This window comes from Agelaius phoeniceus, chromosome 1 (genome assembly GCF_051311805.1).
Source record: "Agelaius phoeniceus isolate bAgePho1 chromosome 1, bAgePho1.hap1, whole genome shotgun sequence".
Lineage (NCBI taxonomy): Eukaryota > Metazoa > Chordata > Aves > Passeriformes > Icteridae > Agelaius > Agelaius phoeniceus.
In genome coordinates, this window is record NC_135265.1 from 137,540,765 (window position 1) to 137,561,046 (window position 20,282).

The 20,282-nt window shown below is 43.0% G+C and overlaps 1 protein-coding gene across 1 annotated transcript in view; it reads left to right on the forward strand.

Moving 5' to 3' along the window:
- Positions 1-5,351: 5,351 nt before the first annotated feature.
- Positions 5,352-20,282, forward strand: part of ENPP2 (ectonucleotide pyrophosphatase/phosphodiesterase 2) — a 72,334-nt gene continuing 57,403 nt past the window's right edge. The window contains exon 1 of the mRNA XM_077188376.1: positions 5,352-5,544. Within this exon, the coding sequence (XP_077044491.1) occupies positions 5,524-5,544 (21 nt within the window). The 5' untranslated portion in view covers positions 5,352-5,523. The remainder of the gene's footprint in view (positions 5,545-20,282) is intronic.

Here is a 20,282-nt window from a genome sequence, read left to right on the forward strand (position 1 = left end):
TTATGTTTGTTGGCTACTGTCACCTATGGATTAGTGTTAACATCTGGGAGTGTGTAATCATCATATTATTTTTTATTTAATCTTCATAACCCTCATTCCTAATGCAGCATCTCTTGTCAGGCCTTTATAGTCAGGTTTCAACACTGGATTTTCTGTAGCAGGTAAGAGCAGCCTTGAAATTTATCGTGTTCCCTTCTCTATGGATTTTACTAACTTGGTCCCTAGTTACAATTTGTGAGTTACTGTTTGATTTAAGAAATTTGTACATCTTGTTCAGGACGTAGACTTTGACTTCACTTGTATGTATTGTGCAAGACTAGGAACTTCAAAATAAGGTGGAGTTGTAATTGTGTTAGATTAAAGAGATGTTGTTTGGGATAGGGCATAAGGGATTGTCTTTGGAACAAGAAAATCAGTAGAAGAGAGGGATTGAAAGGTGTAGAGAGCAATGTCTTAGTGATAAGACAGGTAGATAAGGAGCCATGGTGTCAGCCCTCAAGCCAGGGAACAGGATCTTGGCTGATGCTGCTAATGCTCTGTTCTTCCCTGTGGCTCTTTGCTGGCCTTATCCAGGGCTTGGAGTGCCCTGCATGATGGCCAAAGTGATAAAGCTGTGAGCTATCTCAGCTAGTTCTAGCTCGCTCTCTCAGAGGAGAGCTGCAGCCCATGCAGAGTCTTCTCATGTTGATCAGGGAGAACTAAGCCTTAGTTTACAATCTTTATGATTCTTCACACATCCAAACTTTTTCTCCTCATATACATTTATCCCTGGCTACAGTTTATGGCCATTTCTTTTCCATTCTAAATCCCCATGGCAGACACCCTCACAGAGGTGGATCCTGCTGGTGCAGGTTTGTAAAGCTGTGATATTTTATAACTGCTTGTGGCCTGGTATACTGTGGTTAACAGAGCCCAGGACAAGAGGATTAATATTTTGACAGATAATTTTTAGAAGCTCTGGGTCTGATGACTTTTCAGAGGGAAGACATGTTTTTGTTTTAACTGAGGATAAAGGATACTGTAACATCCCCACTGTGGGCAAAGTCTACTGGAAATAAAAAACATTTAATGGCAGGAGAAACATTGTTTAACAGAAGTGGTAAAGCTTTGGAGTTTGAACAAAGCTTTTATGTAGCTGTAATACTGCAAATGAAGGGTTAAGAACAAGAAAATATGCCAAAGCAAAGTCAGAGATACAAGACCACATAATCCATTCAGATTGCAGATGGAGTAACTCCAGCCATGCCTAGAAGGTAACTGGACAAAGTATGTTTTTTCCATTAGCTCAGCTCACACTATTATGCTGGTACAGGATTACATATTTCTGCACAGTTCTGGCCACATAAGCTATTTCTTCATGCTCAGATCTGCTTGCTGGAGGTGAAACTGAGCCGGGTCATTGGAGCTGCAGAGAAACTCATAATGAAACAAAATCGCATGAGGTTGTGCTTTGCAGGGGGTGGATGGCTGGATTAGGCAGCACACTAAGTAGTCCCCCGGGATATTTTTCAACTGCAACGCAAGCTCAGTGATCAAATATGGAACAGATTAACAGGAGGAGGGGTTGTATATTTCTTGTAAGTCACAATCTTCTTTTATTCATGGCTATCTGCAGTGCAATTTTTTTGAAGCACTGGTTTTTATGGTTGATTTTAGTGCTGTAATACCCATGGCATATCAAGCTGCCAATATAATTTTCTGATGAATTTATTTGCATTAATACTGTTTAAAATGAGTGCAGTAAGTGCAGAGATTAAAAGAAGTTATGTTTAAAAGGTCTTTGTTTCTGTCTGGCTTATCTGTAAACACAGCTTTTAAAAATAGGATCTTAATGTTAGCTCCATATATATCCATATATAGTTGCTCAATGTGTGGCCTGATTTAATTATATTGCTACTCCCTCTGATTGCATGAGATCAAGAGATGTTCAGATTTCTGATTCTGAGGAGAACAGCTGCTTTAAAGCTGAGCTTGCACAATCTTTTCTCCTATGTGTTCTGAATATTGAAAAATAATTAATATTTTTTATCCATTTCATTAAACCTTAGCTACACATGAAAGCATGAGCCTATGCCCCTTATAGTGAGTACTCTCCTCAATGCATTTGTTGTAAAATCAAATTCCTGAATACTGATATCCGAACCCAGTGTACCGGGGAAGTTACCACTTCTGTTTTCATTACTTTAGATGTTTTGCATGATCAAAATAGGACCTTGGTGTCTGAAATGTTTTACTTGTAGCTATACCTGTGCAAGTGCAGCCCTGCCCTGATCTAAGCAACTTGTGCCTTGCTGCTGCCTAAAGCCGAGTCCAGAAAGCAGATCCAATGTCTCTGATCACAGCTCACTGAGGGTATGCTGCAGGGAGAGGCTCTTTGATATTATCACAAGGGCATGTAGTGATAGGGCAAGGAGAAATGGCTTCAAACTGAAAGAGGGCAGGTGCAGATTGGATATTAGGAAGGAATTTCTCATTAGGTGAGTTTTAAAGTCCCTTCTGACCTAAACCATTCTATGATTCTGTGAAAATGAAGTGATGGCCACAGCCTGTAAAAGAGTGGTAGTGGCACTGCACAGGTCACCTTTTAGGGATGCTAAATAACTCCTTATACATACACATTTCAAAATTATGTGGGTTTGGGTAGAAATCCATTCCCAAAGCCTTTCAGGACAGGCAATGGCTTCCGCTTCCATCAGTGTGTGTCCCTCTGCCCCAGGTCACTGCTCCTGCTTGAACTGAGGTAGTTAATTCTGAGGAAGCAGAACCTAAAGCAATACCCACTGCTCCCCATGACACTGAGGGACAGCAGCATCTGTTTTGCTAAATAGCCTGAATGTGTTTATACAGAGTGAGAGTTGCCTAAGATTTATTTTAATTGAGTATGACTCAAAAGTGAGTAGCTGTATGACCGAGAATGTTGTGGTGTTAAACTGATGTCAAGATTGACCAAAATATTTTTAGAGTGCAATGAATATATTGGGAAATGCTAAATCTTGCCAGTTCCTGCAAGCCATGCTGAATTGAGACTAATTGTGCTTGTCTCCAAATACAGGTATATATTAACTCTGTCAATGTGGAGAAATAATTTAGTTTATAATGTAGACATGTCTTTATTCAACAGAACACTTGTAACAGTAAGTTTAAGCCCCTCTGCTGTAGATTCGTTTTCATGGTGTAACAAATAATGAAAAGTGATAAGCTAAAATCAAAGAAAAAAAAGGAAAATTAGATTTAAGTGACATGGGGTTAAAAGGCTGTCAATGGCATGGCAGGCTGCACATTAGCTTCTAAGGCAAGTGAGATGCATCTTTTTTCCCATGGAATTCAAGCAAGTATAGGGAGCACAGTGTTGGGAACAGCCTGCTATGTATGAGGCGGAGATCTGTGTATTTGCTAGTTTGTTTCTTCTTCTCTGGTACTTTTTTGCTCCCTTTGCTCAGATATTTTGTGTTTAGATATTGCAGAATATATGTATATGTTAATTTCCTTGCATTCATTACTTGTAGTACTCTAACTGGATTTGTATCTAAAATTCTTTGAAATTTTAATATTCCTCAAAAACTTGAAATCTGTCTGTTTCTGTGTTCTCTGTGCATTATCAGGTGCTCTGTGCTGTCTTTCCAACAGACACCCTGTTTCATTTATGACAGGACCTATGCAATAGCTCCTCAAAGCTTTGATTTTTATCCTCCTTCTCAATGTTCCCTCTCTTGAAAGACTTATTTTGAAGGAAGGGGCTGTAGGGAACAGGGAGGATAGTTGGGGAGAATTCACAGTGGGGTTTGGGGTTTTTTGAGGGGTGGGCTGAGATTTATTTCAGCACAAGAAATTTGCTTTCCCAGCATGCTCAACACCACACTTTTTATGGGAGAGAGGCAGGCTGTGTGTGCAACTGTGCTGAGGGAGTGGTGTATGAAAGACAGCCATGACCACACTCCTGGACCTGGCTGGGACTGTGAGCACCTTTTAAAACTCCTTTCCTTTGAAATAAACCTGCTGTTTTAATTCACAAATTTTATTGTGACCCATGGTAAGTGAGGGCCTCAAAGTCACCCAGAGAAGATGCTCCCCAGAGAGCTCAACCATTGAGTGTGAGCAAGTTGCACACAGTGCTCAGCATACACATAAATCTCTTAAAGATCTGTAACTTGACAAAATTTGTATGGAATTTGGTAGCAATGAATGAATGTATTCATTTGACAAAGGCCATTCTTCCCTGGTCCCCAAAATCTGGTCTGTTGCTCCAGGGTATGTAAGCTTGAGATCTGTTTATGGACAGAGCAGATAATTTTGGTTAACATTTGTATAGAAAAGAACACATGCTTTGTTTTAATCTCAAAAATGTTCAGTGTATTTTGCTGCAAACTAAAAATAGATTAAAAACTCCCAACTCCTTTCAGCACAAAATATCAGTGCAAATATAAATTTGTCAGAGCAATAAACAGCAAAAATCAAGGTCCTATAAAGGAAAATTTGGCTAACGTGAGAGTCACACTGCTATTAACTTTCCCTGTAACCTGATAAATAATCACTCTGAGGGCCCATCACTTCACCTGCAGCATTCACTGCCATATCCCAAGATAAAGGTGATAAATTCTGTCTTCACGCCTACACCTCCAGCCCAGCTGGCACGATATTTGGACTTCATGCATACTGTGTATTGACAGCCACTATTTCATACCCATTCAAGTAAGAAGCCTTCAAAATACTTAAAAATCATATTAAATTAAACAATTTAAAAATACATTTATTCATAATAAATTTATTTAATAAAATTTAATAAATTTGATTTAATAAAAGCCACTCCAATACATTAAAAACCCAAGGCCCTGCTGTTGTTATCTGGATGCACAAATTTAAAATTATATGTACTCTAGCAAAGGCGGCCTGAGCTTGGATGTCTTTGGAAGTGCTAGTCAGTGGAGGCTGGCTCAAGGCATGGGATTGGAAATTGGGGTGCTCTGCTTTTGGGGTGCCTGTAGTTAAATTTCTAAAAGCAGAAAAGGAGCTCCAGATAGCAGATCCTGGTGAAGGACTTTGCAAAGTGAAGAAAGGAATCTTATCCATTGCTGAATAGCTCTATTAAATGATGAGAAAAAGCTCAGCACCACCTTGTTATCTGCACATGACCTCTTCTGAGGCATCTGTGGCACAAAATAAAATAGGAAAAAAGAAGGACAGATTAAGCAAGAGCCCGAGAGTTCTGCATTTGAAAGCAGAGCTTCAGGACAGGGACACTTTCCAAAGAACCATTTCAGGCAAAGGTCACATGTACGCATATAAAATCATTCCTGAAAGCAGCGCCTTTGTCCCCCAGCTATCTCCCAATGGAGCCATTGTCCTGCCGGGGCAGCTGGCACCCTGACTTCAGCCCCGCCGCAGCGGGGCCGGGCCGCGGGGCACCCCCGGAGCCGGCCCGGCCCGGGGCAGCCGCGACCTCCCCGGGACGCTCCCGGCCCCGCGCGTCTGCCGGAGCCGCTGCGGAGCCAGCGCCGAGCGCAGCTTCCACGCCGAGCTTCTGACATGGAGAGAAAAGACCCGCTGGTACGGTAGGAGCATCTGCACTCCCCTTCTGCCCTGCGTGTTTTCCTGGCTTGCCAAAGTAGCCTTAAATAAATATCATTACAAGCAAAGTCAGCTAATGAAGTAGCATGAATGTGGTTTTGCAGAATGTAACTCGGATTGGGATTTGGCAAGTAGGAAGTCCTTCCAAAATGCATTCAGGGGTGATGTTGAAAGTCCCCTGGTTCATAACAAAAGAGAAAATATTATTTAATGCCCAGAGAAGAAAATGTATTTTGGAAACCATAGTAGTTCTTGTATAGCTTGTTTTGCCTCCTGAAGAGATCTCCTCTCTTAACATATTTAATATAAACTGCTCTTCATATATATTCTTATATATTCTTACCTTATAGCAATATCAAAATTGGCATCCAGCACAGACATGAGCAAAGTATCTTGTGTTTTGTTTATATTTACCTCCTACAGTATTAATATTATGCAAGTACATAAATATGAGTTTAGAACTCCTACATCACTTGGCTTTTGATTTATATTAAAATTTCCAGTGTCTGGAGCTTCACTGGTAAAGTTCTGGTCTTGAAGGCAATCTTTCTCAACAAAGTTCCTGTTAGGGGTACCTCTCCCTAAGCCTTTTTCTCCAGGGGAGCTATATGGATTCCTTAAAGCAGGGTAGTAACACTTCAGGTGTCTGTATTTTTTTCCCATAACTCCCTATACCACAACTGTAAAGTGCTGATTAGAGACACAAATTGGATAAGGAGCAATGAAACACTGCATGCCTCATAGTTCTTCTACTCATAATGGACTCATGATGATTTTGATTATTCTGATTTTGAAGGATTAGTCTTGGGTCCTTCTTTCAAGGTTATTTGCTTCTGATTTGCTTACATTTTGATTGTGATTTGCTTCTAATTTCTGTTGGTCTATGCAAGCTTCCTGTCAGCATGTGTCAATGCTGTGCACACTGTTCCTTATTCCCACCACATCTGTGATGGAAACTCTGCAAGTGGAATTGGGACACTGACTTGTCCATGAAAAACAAAACAGGGAATTAGGGCATTTCAAGGGTGTCGGTTCTACCTGAAGTTTACAGGAATTCTCCAGCTCCCCACTGGACCTGTGGGGAGCTGGGTAGGAGCTGGCAGAGAGCAGTGGCTGTGCCTGGTGGATAGGGAGAGATACTGGGGGGGTGCCTGTGCCTAAAAAAAAGCCAAGGTGACTGTGCCACTAAGATTGGCTGCCCACAGAAGACCTGTTGTACCTTTTCAGGGACAGATAGAAACATTTGTAGATTAAGAGCTTCTCATGAAGTGCAAGGCGGGGAAATGTTTCCTCCTAGGAGGCTGGCCTGTATAAGATGTTAAGAAAACAAAATAGTGCTCCATTTGTGTAGTAATATTTATTCTACAAAATCTTATTTCAGAGGTTGTAATATGAAGGTTAAACTATAAGTTTAATGTGACTGCGGCAAGGAGGTTTCCAATTATTCATCAAAGATGCCAGCTGAGTTTGAATGCCAGACAGCTGAAGATATGTTAGCTTCATTCTTGGAAGCTGGAGCTGCTCATAGCGGTGCCTGCACTGCAGCCTTTACCAATGGATGCCAAATGAATCCTTTGACATTAGCTGAACTGGAAGTGGAGGTAATGAATATTTGTGAGAGATGAATGAAGTGGTGCATGAGACTGCTCCTGGCAGTGCTGGGGCTAGCAGCAGCTCGTCCAAATGCCCGTGTGCTATTTGTGCTCATTTATGGCACTTCCCCAGATTAATGGACCACTTATGGAAACACATCAAACCTCATATTGCTGACACACCAGTAACACAAACTGTTTTTCAGGTGCTTACAAATCTGACAGCATCCTTGACCTATGCCACATCTTGCTGGATGAGGGGTTTTGAGCCTCCCAGCACAGGTCTCCCCATGCCACCCACACCAGCCCAGCTGGGATGCACCCTCCCCTGTGCTCACCACTGGGAGAGATGACAACTGTGTTTGTAGGGAGCCAGACCAAATGATCTCACAGGCTTTCTTTGTCTCAAAACCCAGGAAACTCTGTGTGCTCCACATAGTTAGAATAAAAGAGAACTGTTGCCTTGGTACACAAAAAACCCCATAAATATAGAAATAAATACATATTGGCTCTATCACTTTTGGTGAAATATTTTCCTATTGTGTACAGTTGTTTAAATTCCATGAGATTCGTGGTAAATGGTCTTTTGTTTTAGAAGGCTTCATGTTTCAAAACACTGAAGTAATGAATTGTTTAGAAGTTCTAGTGGATAGTGCTGTATGTGAAAAATTGGATAAAAAGAGATTAAAAATACAAGATAATAGCAGGTATGCTCAGCTCCTGTCCTCTTGCCCTAAGCCAGACAGAACTTTTCTCCTATTGCAGCTGGATTGCATCCATGACTGGGAGATTGTGTCCAGACACCTGCTCTTCTCCAGCTCTTAGCCAGCCGTTTTCTTTTCATTTCTTTGTGGGGCTTCATGCCCTCCTTCCATACTGTTTTTCTTGTGAAGTAACTCAGAAGTCTTGTCCAAAAGCTTTCCCCTTTGTTTATCTAACTTTGTCATTTCTTGTAGAGTTTTTTTACTAGGAAGCTGTTTTGGGTTGGCCTTGTCTGGCTGCCAGATGCCCTCTCTCATTCCCCCTCCTCAACAGGGCAGGGGGAGAAAACAGGATGGAAAAGCACATGGACTGAGATAAAGATAGGGAGATCACTTACCCCATTAGTGTCTTGGGCAAAACAGACTCAACTTGGTAAAAATGAATTCAATTTGTTGCCATCTAAAATAGATTTAGGTGGGAAGCAAATTAAAAAATTGAAACAGCACCTTTCTTTCCCCTTTTCCCAGTGCTTCATTCCTGGTTTCTCCACCTCTCCCCACCATCCCAGGCAGCACTGGGGGGATGACCAGTCCACAAGAGCCCCTCTCTGCTGCTCCCTCCTGCTCACACATCTCCCTGCCCCGCTCTGGGGCCTTTCCATGGGCCAGGGTCATCAGGACAAACCTGCTTCTCTAAGGTATTTTCTGGTGGCTGCAGGGGAATCCCTGCTCTGGTCTGGAGCACCTCCTCCCCTCCTTCCTCAGTGACCTTGGTGCCTGCAGAGCTGTTTCTCTTACTTTCCTCTCACTCAGCACTACCTGCACAGCGCTTTTTACCCCCTTCTCTTTTGTTCTTCCCGAGGCGCCGCCATCTTGGCCTCGTGAGGGGCTGGTGAGGGCCTGAGCCCGGCCTGTGGTGGGACAGGCTGTGTCTGCTCCATGGCAGCCCCAGCCTCTCCACATAATGCACTACTGCACATGTTTCTGCATTCTCACCCTCTGTTCTTCTGTTTCCATGTATTTTTTAGGTTAGTTAAAGATTTTAACCTGAAAGCCTTCTAGTTTTGAAGACCTCTCTGGGCTTTGCTGTCACTTGGCTCTTCACCATCCTTGTCCATAACCTAAGTTTTTCTTCCCATGTCATCTGATGTAGAAATCTGCAGAAACACCACTGTTGGGACATGGCCAGGGTTGTTCCTGAAGTCCTCCCTCCCACAGCACCCACCTCCCATCCCCCTCACTGAAATGTCACATTTTATTCCCTTCACAGATTTTTGTTCCCTGCTGCTCGCTGTAAATGGCGTGTTCAGCTGAGGCCCTGCCTCTCATACCTGTGGTGCTCAAAGAACTTGGGATATATGGATTGTCCTGGGTAATAATGCTTTGTTCATGCAGGCTTCTTGATCTATGCCAAGTTTCAAGCTCTATATTGGCACATGTGGCAGTGGAGGTGGCTGCTGGGACATGGCAGGACGAGCTGCTGAGGCTGCCAGGCCACACATGCACTCAGCCAGCACCAGCCCACTGGTTCCCAGACACATCCATCAGGGAATCGCTCCCGGTTTTACAGAGAGCCCTGTGCAAACCTGGGACAGGATTGGAACATTTCCCTCACCTATTTTGCAAACAGCATAACAAAGCAGAGGGTAGGAATACAGCCCAGGGACACCTCATCCCACACCCTGAATTTTCAATTAGTTGACTACAGCAGCTGGGGTCTGCAGAATTGCCCCAGATTGTCTAATTTAGTCCTTGAGGCAGGAGATTTTGGTGCAGCAGGATGCACCAGCACCCATGACAAATAGCAGTAAAAAGGGCAAAGACACTGAAGTGAATTCCAAGATAGGAGTTACTATCCACAGGACATTTGTGGATTTGAACCTATTGCTGTGTATCTTACCCTGCTGAAAAATATTTTAAGTAGCATTAGCTTTATGTCCCTGGTGCTGTTGATGAATGTGACAGCTTGAAAACCTTTTCTGGACAGGAGAAAGGGAGAATGGAGCAAGGGTTTTTGGAGCTGCAACAGGATGGTGGTGAGGAACCTGTGTTGTGGCAGCAGCAAAGGGGGACCAGCCCTGCACCTGCTCCTGTTGGAGCTACCAAAGGGGACAGGGAAACTGATTGCAACTGCAAGGAGTGTAACAGTTGAGTGCCCCTCCAGCTGCACCAGCCCATGGTTTGGTGTGTCAGCCTTGGTCTCAGGTGTGAGTGGGATGGTGGGAACTGGCACTCATCTGTATCAGGACCACTGAAGGATGGTCAGTGCAATACTTAAAGACTTTACAGGCTGTATAAAGAGAAAATATGGTTTGGTTCAGCCATCTTTGGAGAAAGAGGAGTATGAGTTTGTGGCTGCAATCTGGTACCTGCACCAGGTGACACTAGAATTGAGGTACAGCTTCCTCAGTCGTTTCAGGCATTCTTCAAAGGCTCTTTGCACACCCTCAATGAATTTTGGCTGGGACAATCATCAACATCCATAAACATGAACATGAACATAAACATGTCTATAAACTGGATATCCAGGGGATGAAAATATGGTAATTATGGGGTAAGAGAAAATGTACTGATGAAACAATATTTTGTAAATAATTCAGTTGCCATCACCCATAAATTCCTGTTTTTATTTCTTTCCATGCTGAGGCTGAGCAGCTAAAATGGCAGTGAAGACAGTAGGCAAACCCCAGAAAAGGTCACCCCTCCAGCTTGGAGAGAGGGCATGCTGCAAGATGGGGTGAAATTCCCTTGGAGCTGATGACCCTTCATCTGGAAGAAATGTAAGAAGCCCTTAAGTGCTTTTGGGATCTCCAGAATAACAGGATTCCTTTTCCTGCTCAGGGGAACAGTATTTCTTTGTATATTCCTTGTAAATGACAGGATTGTACCAGAGAATCTAAGTCTCTGCTTACAGGAAACAACCTGAAGGGTCCCAGTCTCAGCTGGCTGCAAGTCCAAAAGCACTGGCCCAGGTCATTTGTGCTTGACTACATAAATTCAGTGCACCTAAAGACACTCCACTGCTTTGACATTCTCTAAAATATAATGGACTTGTGCAGAAGAGTACAACTGAAAGAGCATTAGCAACAGGGCAGAGATCACAAGGATTTTTTCCTCCTTCCAATCCTCACAACAGCAGAAACAAGAAGGAGATTCCCTTTTGGAGTCTCCAAAACTCTGTTCTCCTAATATATGTCATCTCCTTTCACCCTCAACACTAAGATGTCTTTTTCTGCCCTCCAACTGCCCTGCCAAGCCAGCCCAGCATTCCCCACAGATGGCAGGAGCTGGCTGTGACAGTGGTGGGTTATTGGGTACCCTTCATTTACTGTGCTGTCCTAGCAGTTGCTGTTGGCAGCATTGAGCCTGGTTTGTGTGTTGAATCTGCCACTTCTCCAAAAGTTTCCTGTGCCTCTCCCCTGTGCCTTCTGTCCTGCAGTCTGACTGTACTTCCACCTGCACTTACACAATGGAGTTTGGAGTTTGCCTTATTTGTTTTACTCATAATGCATCAGAGTAGGAAGCAACAAAACTTTTCCTAGTGTTGCTTTATTTTTACTTCAGTACCTTCCAAAACTATGCTGGGATTATCTGCAGAATCAAGCAGATGCTTCAGCAGGCTTAGACTCCCAGCAAGCAGGAGTATGAACATGAGGTTATAGTCCCACACCCATTTTCAAACCAACTTTTACAGCTTAAGCTACCAGAGAGGCAGTTTGTGCTTCTGTTCTGTATCAGTGCAAGGGGAACTCAGTTAACACAGGGGTAGGGGTGCTCCTCCTCTGATGATTTCAGCTGTCACCTGAACATATTGCTGCTCCTTGCCTCTTTCCATCATCCATCCTGGCTTCTTTGCCCAAAGTGTATTGGGATTTTTTGTTTGTTTGTTTTAAAGGTGATTTAATCATAGTATTCCTCCTCTCCCAAAAGACTGAAATGTTGAGCTTGCACATCTGAGCAGGGACAGCAGGCACTGGAGGCCCTCCCTGCAGCTGGTGAAGGAGATGTCCCTGCTTTCTTCACCACAACAGTAGTTTACTCAAGTCTTTTTTACATGGTTTAGAACACTTTGATGGTGTTGCCATCAAAGTTGTTTGGTTTCAGTGTCTTGGAGAAGGGTTAGCCATGGACAGTGAAAAAATAATAAATTAAATAGTTTTGCAGGCTCTCTGTGGATGCCCAGGAACATCTGTCTCTACCATGGAAATCTTCAACAACTATAATTTTAAGCTGGTTTCAGTCTTGTCTGCTGTGAAAAGGACATTTACCAGGGCAGGGAGCCTTCTCTGAAGGTTGAGCAGAGCAGAGCTGCTGTTGGTCTACAGCAGTCAGCAATCACTAAACCAATGAATTGTGTCTTTCTGAAAGTTTTGTTTTGCTAAATAAAAAGCCAAAATATGAGTTAAACAAAGCTTAACTCAGTAAGATTATTTGCTTTAAAATAATGAAGAAATCTATTAATATTTAAGTGACCTGAGTTTCCCTGCAGTTTATTTGTTTAATCCGTTAGAAAAAATACTTTACTCCTTTCCAAAGTTTTATGCTGAGAAAGTGAAAAAAGTATTTGCCTAAAACCCCCTGATAATCCTTATGCAAACCAATGCAGAGTAGCATATTTTTGATTACTAGCATTTTTCTTCATTATTTTTATATTGCATTCCTGCAGACTTTGAAATTTTTTCAGTTACACATTAGGATATGGGTTTTTAAAACAATCATTCAGCAATGGATCACATTGTTTAGTTGTTGAAATGTTGCCTATACTTTTCTCACCCGTAGAAAACAGGGAGTACTGTTCCAACAGGATGTTTTTCCCTTTGTACTTACATTTGTCATCTTTGCACTCAGCTGAAATCAGAAAAAAAAATGTGACCTTCAACTGAACTTGCGGTGACATGTTTCAACTTAGGAAAATTTGTGATGCTTGGAAAGTGGCCCATCTGTCCGAAATGACCCAAAAGCCAGATGTGATTGTTTTACCCTTTTGTGCTTTGCCATTACAGCGGGCAGCAGCAGATGCCTAGTAAGAAATGCAGGGTGTTTAGTGAATGCTGAGGTGACGGCGCTCCCCTGGGAGCAGAGGGAATGGGGGACAGCAGAGCTCGTCCCTGCCCCCTCCCCACTCCCCTGCCCACGGATGCTCCTCAGTTACCGGCAGCAGTAGCAGCAGTTTGCAGCTCACTGTGCCTCACTGCTGCCAGGGCTGAGGACCAGGGCAGGAGACTCATCCAACTGTCAAAGGAAGGGAGGTTTTAACCTGTTTTGATTTGCAGTGTATCTCTAGAAATGGTTGGGGTGAGAGGATGGAAGAGATAGCAAGGATTTGCCAGTCTGCTAGGCCTGGTGGTAGACATTAGGTATCTGGATTCTATTTGCTGTGTTTATTTCTGTTCTGAAGGAAAAGGCCAGAAAAGCCAGTTATTTCCAAAGTGTGGAAATATCTCACCCCTCTCAACAGATAGGGAAGCTTTAAAAGATGTGTCTTTCAACTATGAGATAAATGAGATAAATAAATGAGTACATCCAAAAAAGGGCTGCAGATGGGATTAAGTTTATTAACATGTTAGCTGTGTCCCCATTTTATGCAATTTTCCATGAACAAAAGCCTGGACAGTTCCTGTTGTATCTTCTGCCACATAAATATTCATGTGGCCAGTGAATCAGATCAGGCTGTTTAGGCAGCATTTAATAATTGTTTTTCTCTTTAAGAGGACACCTCTTCTTCATCAGCTGTCCTAATTTCTTCAGGATTTCCTTCTCTTTATGTTGGACTGATTGCATTTAGTGGTGTAGACCTGCGGTTCTTATGCAAATAAAATAGATTTGCTTGAGTCAGGCTGATGCTCATGTGGAGTAGGTTAAAGCCCCAGAAGGCCCACAGCTTTTTTTTTTTTTTTTTTTTTTTAATTATTATTGTCTTTACTGCAGCACTGCCAAGGTCTGTTCTATGTTCATGCATTTATTTTCCATGCCAAAAAAAAGCTTTAGGTGGAAACACACATCACCATAACAGCAGACAATTCTTCAACCTCAGATGCCTCTTATGCATAGAACCAGGAGGAAAATGTGCCCATCTGAAGGTATGTCTCCATTTGTGTGGGAATCCTCTGTTTCCAGCCTGACCCCACTTTGATCTTTCTGAAGTACTGATGCTGCAAAAAAAGTCTCAGCTGCAAGCAAGTTAAGAACAATATTCCTAGTGACATATCTCTTTAAACTGAAAGCAAATAGGATTCTGCTGTTTTGAAAATATCAGTTTTTTTTTATTAACTAGTAGAAAGCTATTAATTAAAATATTTCTTTTTTGATCCAAGTGCTGAAAACATGAAAAAAAGTATTTCAAACAAACAGAAACTCTTGTTTGCAAAGAAAACAAAGTAAACAGTATTAATTATATCCACATTTTACTTGTAGGGGATAGACTAGCACTTGGAAATTTTTAATCATATCCAAACCTTGACCTTGAAAATGTGCCAAAATGGAGTTTGAGCTGAGGGTAAATGTAATCAGAGTCAGAGAGATATGTTACAGGGTTATTGTAGAAGTCCTCACAAGAAGTTTTATATACCCAGGAGATTCAAAGCTAGTATTCTACTGAGAAAGGTTTGAAAATGGTAAAGGATGTACATAGAAATTAGAAAAAGAAACTGGAAAGATTATTTGAAGTCTAGAAAACCTGCTTTTTACATCTTTAAGTAGCTTTCCCATCCTTGTGGGGGTTTTTTTTGGTCTCTGTTTAGCTTTTTTCACTGTTGTTTGTTTTTGTTTTGGTTGGATTTTTTCCTCATTTAGCTTTAATTCATTATTTTAAAGAGTCTATGGTTTTTGTAGGATGTAATAGGTTGTATCGCTTGTAAAATTCAAATAAATTAACAACAATTGTGTGTGGCATATGCAAGGTACCATGCAAGGCCCTTGAAAGCTCCAGACTGCTGTCCGGGGGGTAGGTGGGTGGATTTCACACCACTGAAATCTACAGCTCTTTGAAAAAGACCGATGTAAAGCTGTTAATGGGCACCTGTGACACCCATAGCAAGCACTGGAAAACAAGAGTGAGGACTTGAATACACAGCTTTTATGGGCTGTGCTAAAAACACATATGGGCCCTGTGGCTCCATGTTTCACTCCTTCATATTCTCCCTGAAGATTTTTCATCACTGAACAGCTTTTATTCTGCAGTTGCTAGAATTTTTATATATGACTGTCATAAGAAATACAATTCTAAGTGCATTTTAGTGAAGTGCTTGAGCTGCTTCATAATAGTGTTATTGTCCAGAAACTGAATTGGGCATATGTTAGTTTCTTTAAAGATGGCACAGATATGGAACTGCTGTTAACGCTGTTACTGTCGTGTGTGGCTCTCAGTGAGAGGTGAAATACCCTGCCTTGGAGTGGGTGGTGTATTAGCTGTGGTACTGCTGGGAGAGAGACAAGCACCCAAAGCTTTCTCAGGTCACTGAAAACTCCTCTTCTCTTTCCAGCTGACCTAGGTCTCCTGCTAAAAGACATAACCTGGCATATAAACCTTGTTCTGCTTGTGCCACCACAAATGGTGATTGTGTGTGGAGGGGGCACTTGGGCTGAGACCTCTCCACAGGCAGCTTCTGGAGCTGCAGTGCTGTCACCAAATCCACAACCCTCACTGAACCACTGAAGCTGTTGTATCTGATCTGGGGTGTGAGAAAATTTATTTCTCTACTGCATTATGTCCTCCTTTTTCTCACCAGCCTGCTCACCAGCGTTTCAGTCATCCCAGTGAGTATAAAAACACTTTACATAAATAAAGCAGAGACAGGGACTTGGGTCCTCCCCTGGCCAGTGGTTCCTCTTCTGTCTCTGGGTAGGCAGAACCCAGATTCAGCCAGGCATGAACTCACTGTCCCTGTGTTTTGAGCAGGACACGTACATGAGGGTGAGGTGAGGTGAGGAGGGGTGCAACGTGCTGTGCTGGTGGTACTCAGTGAGTTTTGGCTGTATCTGAGTGCTCTTCCTCCAGCCCTATGAACCCTGCAGGCATTATATAAAATGCTCAGAAATGCTGATGGGCCTATATGTGCCTAAGGCACTTGGTGCTTCAGGGGCTGGGCTGCAGCAAACTGCAATTTTGAAGACTTTAATTTGTCCATGATTGTCCCTGAGGGTCTGGCACTGCTTTATGGGTCTTTTTGGCCAAGAAAGTCATCCTCAGCACAGCCCTCCAGGGCACCAGGCACTATGATTTGCATACCATTCCCCTCGGGGCAGTGATGAGCAGACAGATAATTGAAGACTGGTGGTGTTTTGAGAAACTGCGGTGAGGAGGGTGTACTTTCATGTGAGCACAGCCTGGTTTGTGGGTCTCCCCAGGCTCATGGGGTAGCAGAGGGCATAGCTCCTCAGCAGTCAGTCCTGTGCCTTCCGAAGTTCCATCTGAATGTGAGGAAGAACTTATTTACTGTGAGAGTGACTGGAGCAAGCTGGAACAAGCTGCCCAGAGAGGCTGTGGAGTCTCCTTCTCTGGATATATTCACCATTGTTAGAAGTCTGCCCTAGGGAATCCTGTTTGATTAGGGAGGTTGGACTAGATGACCTCCAGTGGTCCCTTCCAACTTTAACCATTCTCTGAGTCTGTAATTAAAACGTGGTTTAAAGTTCTTTATACACAGAAATCAGCTCTATTTGATATGTTGTGCCTCTCTGACTTTGTTAAGACTCAGGGTGTCTTCAGCAAGGTACTCAACTCTTCCCATGGTCACTCTGACTGTTGGAAGTTCATTTGGTTTCCCAGCGCTTATACCTGAGTACGACTGATGTGGATACAACTTGAATTTCTATGGTTTGTCCAAAGGTTTTGTTCCTTGAAATTGCTATTTTGTGCAGTCAACTGACTGTTTTTCTTGGCCACAACTATATGTGGATGCTGTGTTTAGGTGGATGAGAGTTCTGAGGCTATAAAGAAGTCCTTCACCTTTCTGTCTTTCATGTTGCTGTCAACCCTACTGGAGGCTTTCACCTGGTCCCCCAGTCACCCCATACATCCAGCATCCAGTGCAAAGTTGACACGAGTAGCTAAAAAGGCTCATTTTATTGCAGTCCACTCCATCCCCAACCTCTGACTCAGCCAGCATACTTGATTTCTCTGCATTCCTTTTCTCATTAGAAAAACTGCAAAAGAAAAATGAGTTTATGTAAGACTGTAAGTACTGCTTTGCTTATATTAACTCTATGGAATAGCCTTTGATACCACTTCCCATAGCATTCTTCTGGAGAAATTGGTTATTCATGAGCTGGATGGGTGCCCTCTTCACTGGATTAAAAAACTGCCTGGATGGCCGGGCCCAGAGAGTGGTGATAGAGTTAAATCCAGTTGGTGTCCAGTCTCCAAGGCTCAGTAGTGGGGTCAGTAATGTTTAATATCTTTAATGATGACCTGGACAAGGGGGTTGAGGGCACCCTCAGTCAGTTTGTTGCCCAGCAGAAAAGGAGCTGGGAGAGCTCATCAGCAGTGGCTGAACATGAGCCAGTGTGTGCCCAGGTGGCCAAGGCAGCCAACAGCATCCTGGTCTGGATCAGAAACAGTGTGGCCAGCAGGGCAGTGACCTGGCACTGGGGAGGCTGCACCTTGAATCCTGGGTTCACCTTGGAGCCCCTCACTTTAAAAAGGACATTGAGGAGCTGGAGCATGTCCAGAGGAGGGAAACAGAGCTGGAGGAGGGTTTGGAGCCCATGATGAGGAGAAACTGAGGGAGTTGGAGCTGTTTAGCCTGAAGAAAAGGAGTCTCAGGGAAGACCTTATCACTATTTACAGCTGCCTGAGAGGAGGCTGCAGCCAGGTGGAGTTTGTTCTCTTCTTCCAAGCAAACGTAACAGGATGAGACAAAATGGCCTCAGGTTGTAGCAAGGGAGGTTTAGACTGGATATTAGGAAAAAATTCTTCACAGAAATTGTTGTCAAACTGCCTAGGGAAGCTGGTGGAGTCACTATCCCTGGAGGTATTTAAAAGACGTTTTGGTGTGGCACTTAAGGACGTGGTTTAGTGGTGGACATGGGTTTGGACTCTGTGATCTTAATGCTTTTTTCCAACCTAAATGTTTCTGCGACTCTGTGAATGTTTGTAACTGGAAATGGAACAGCACGAACCTCTCCTGTGAGGCGCCATCTGGTGCCTCCTTGTAAGCTTTGCAACCCGTGTTAAACAATCAGGCTTGTAATCATACAAGCCTGAAAAGCCAAAGGACAATTTTTATACACAAAAAGTGAGGAAGAGGCATTACATATTCTGATGATCTTGTTAAAATTCCTTTTTAACGTGTTTCATTTAAGCCTTAAAACTTCCACTGAATTGCTGAATTTGTGGGCCAGGAATACATTATTTCAGCTTTAGTCCTTTCTTTTCTGATTAGTAAAATGGCAATTAGTTGCTGAAAAATTAGTTGCCAGTAATCCAACAGTGAAATTTTTCCTGAACAAAATCATTAGACCTTGTTTATGCTAATAAGTTCCTTTTGAATCTGTGGGATAGCTTCAGGCACAATCCTTGTGACAAAAAGAACATTGTGCATCTGACTGTGTTCAGTTCAGAGCTACTAGAAAATGTCTTACATAACACAGATGAGAAAGATTAGCCATTTCAGAGTCATCATCTATAGTTCTAAAGGACATTACAAATGAGCTTAATTAATTTAATATACTTGTAGCATGGACTAGGAAACATAAAATAAGCTCTTCCATTTATGTCACATTGTGAAGTTTACAAGCTCCAGAGATGTTACATGAATGGAAGAATGAAATATGTATGTTTAAATTGGTATAAGTCATTCATAAAGCTGTATTTTTTGGTTTTCTTTGTTAAGGGTTTTTTTTCTGAATGACCATTTTTAACATATGTAGGAGCTCTCCAAAAAAACTGAGGACCTGTGTGTTAGGAAGATATGCAGGAACGGCAAAGGCTGTGAAATTGAGGGCATCTCAGAGACTTCATGTATTGGTTTGAGCACACAAAATTGGCCACCTGATTTGAAAAGTCCGTTGTGTTTTGCCTGAGTCCCTTGGTGATCCGAAGGTCCTAGCCTGGAGGAGAGCTTGGAGCTGCTGATTCCCGTATTTTGCTCTGAAACCATGAGCTCCATTAGTTAAGATACATAGGCAACACTGTTAGCAGTTTCATTTGGGACACTTCAGGTTTCCCTTCTGCTGTGCACACACTGCTGCACTTAACCTAGTGTTTGGGCATGAAGTTGTTTGACCACAGGATATACCAGAGGCTAAGGGCAAAGAATTTTATAGTAAAGCCTTTGATGATTACTTTTCTTTAGACCTCAACACAACAGCTTTTTGCTAGAAAAGTAGTGCCTATTGCAACTTTTTTCTTTTTTTTTTCAGCCCAGATAGTGATAAAGTGAACATTAGAAGATGGGTCTTGAATACATAGTCTCAGTTTGTGCAAGGAAAACGAATACAATGTCCTTGTGTAGGAATTTTCAAGCTAATTACATTGCCTTGAGCCTTGCAATGCAAAGTTGCAGCTGCACAATGGAGCCACTTTTGGTTAAGAGACTGCATAAAAAAGGATCAGGTCCTAGCAAAGGCTGGCAGGCTGACACTTGGGCAGCAAAGAGAAGGGATTTTTAGACTCTGTCTTGTAAAGCTACACGGTGGGGGAGTTATTTCAGCAGGTAAAAGTTGCCTCTAAACAAAGTTCAAAATTGTATGTGTTTAATACTGCAAAATATTTTAAAGAAAACTGTACTGTGTCTTTCAATGCCAGTATAGAATATGGGACAGGTCCCAAGGGAAGCTCAGTCCACCCGAGGGCTTACAAACCTTGACTCTGTCCCTTTAAATGTAATTGTTAGTAAACACTTTCATGAAAGAAGCTTTCATCAGAGAAAAAAAAGTGGCAAACTACAGTGGTAAATAATTTGCCTTGGCAAATAACATTTAATCCACTGATTTGAACTGTAATTCTGTTCAGCATTATCATTTGCTTTGTAAATAAAAGTGCTTATCCAAACAGCCAAGTTTTCTGTTGTTGATGAAAATGGGGAAATGTGGGGCAGAGGGAACGTGTCACTTCCCTTCCTTTCTGGAAGTCTGGGGTTTCCAGCTATTCAGATGAAACTGCTTGTGTTTCCATCGATACGAGCCTTGCCCTGCCACAGCAGCCCGGGCGAACACGGTTGAAAAATGCCCCCCTGCCCCCGCTCTGAAGGTGTCTCCAGTTTCGAGAGGCCCCTGCTCGGCAGCGCAGTGCGGAACTCGGGGGGCAGCCGCGGAGAGCGAGCCCCAAACCCGCCCGGCCGTGCCAGGGCAGCGGGGCGGGCGCGCCCCGGGTCGAGCCCCTGGGGCTGCCACACCTGACACCGGCCGGGCCACTTTTGGGGGTGGCAGCGGCAGATCTGCAGTGCGCAGCCCCCAGCCAGCTTCCCCCCTCTTCTTCTCAGAG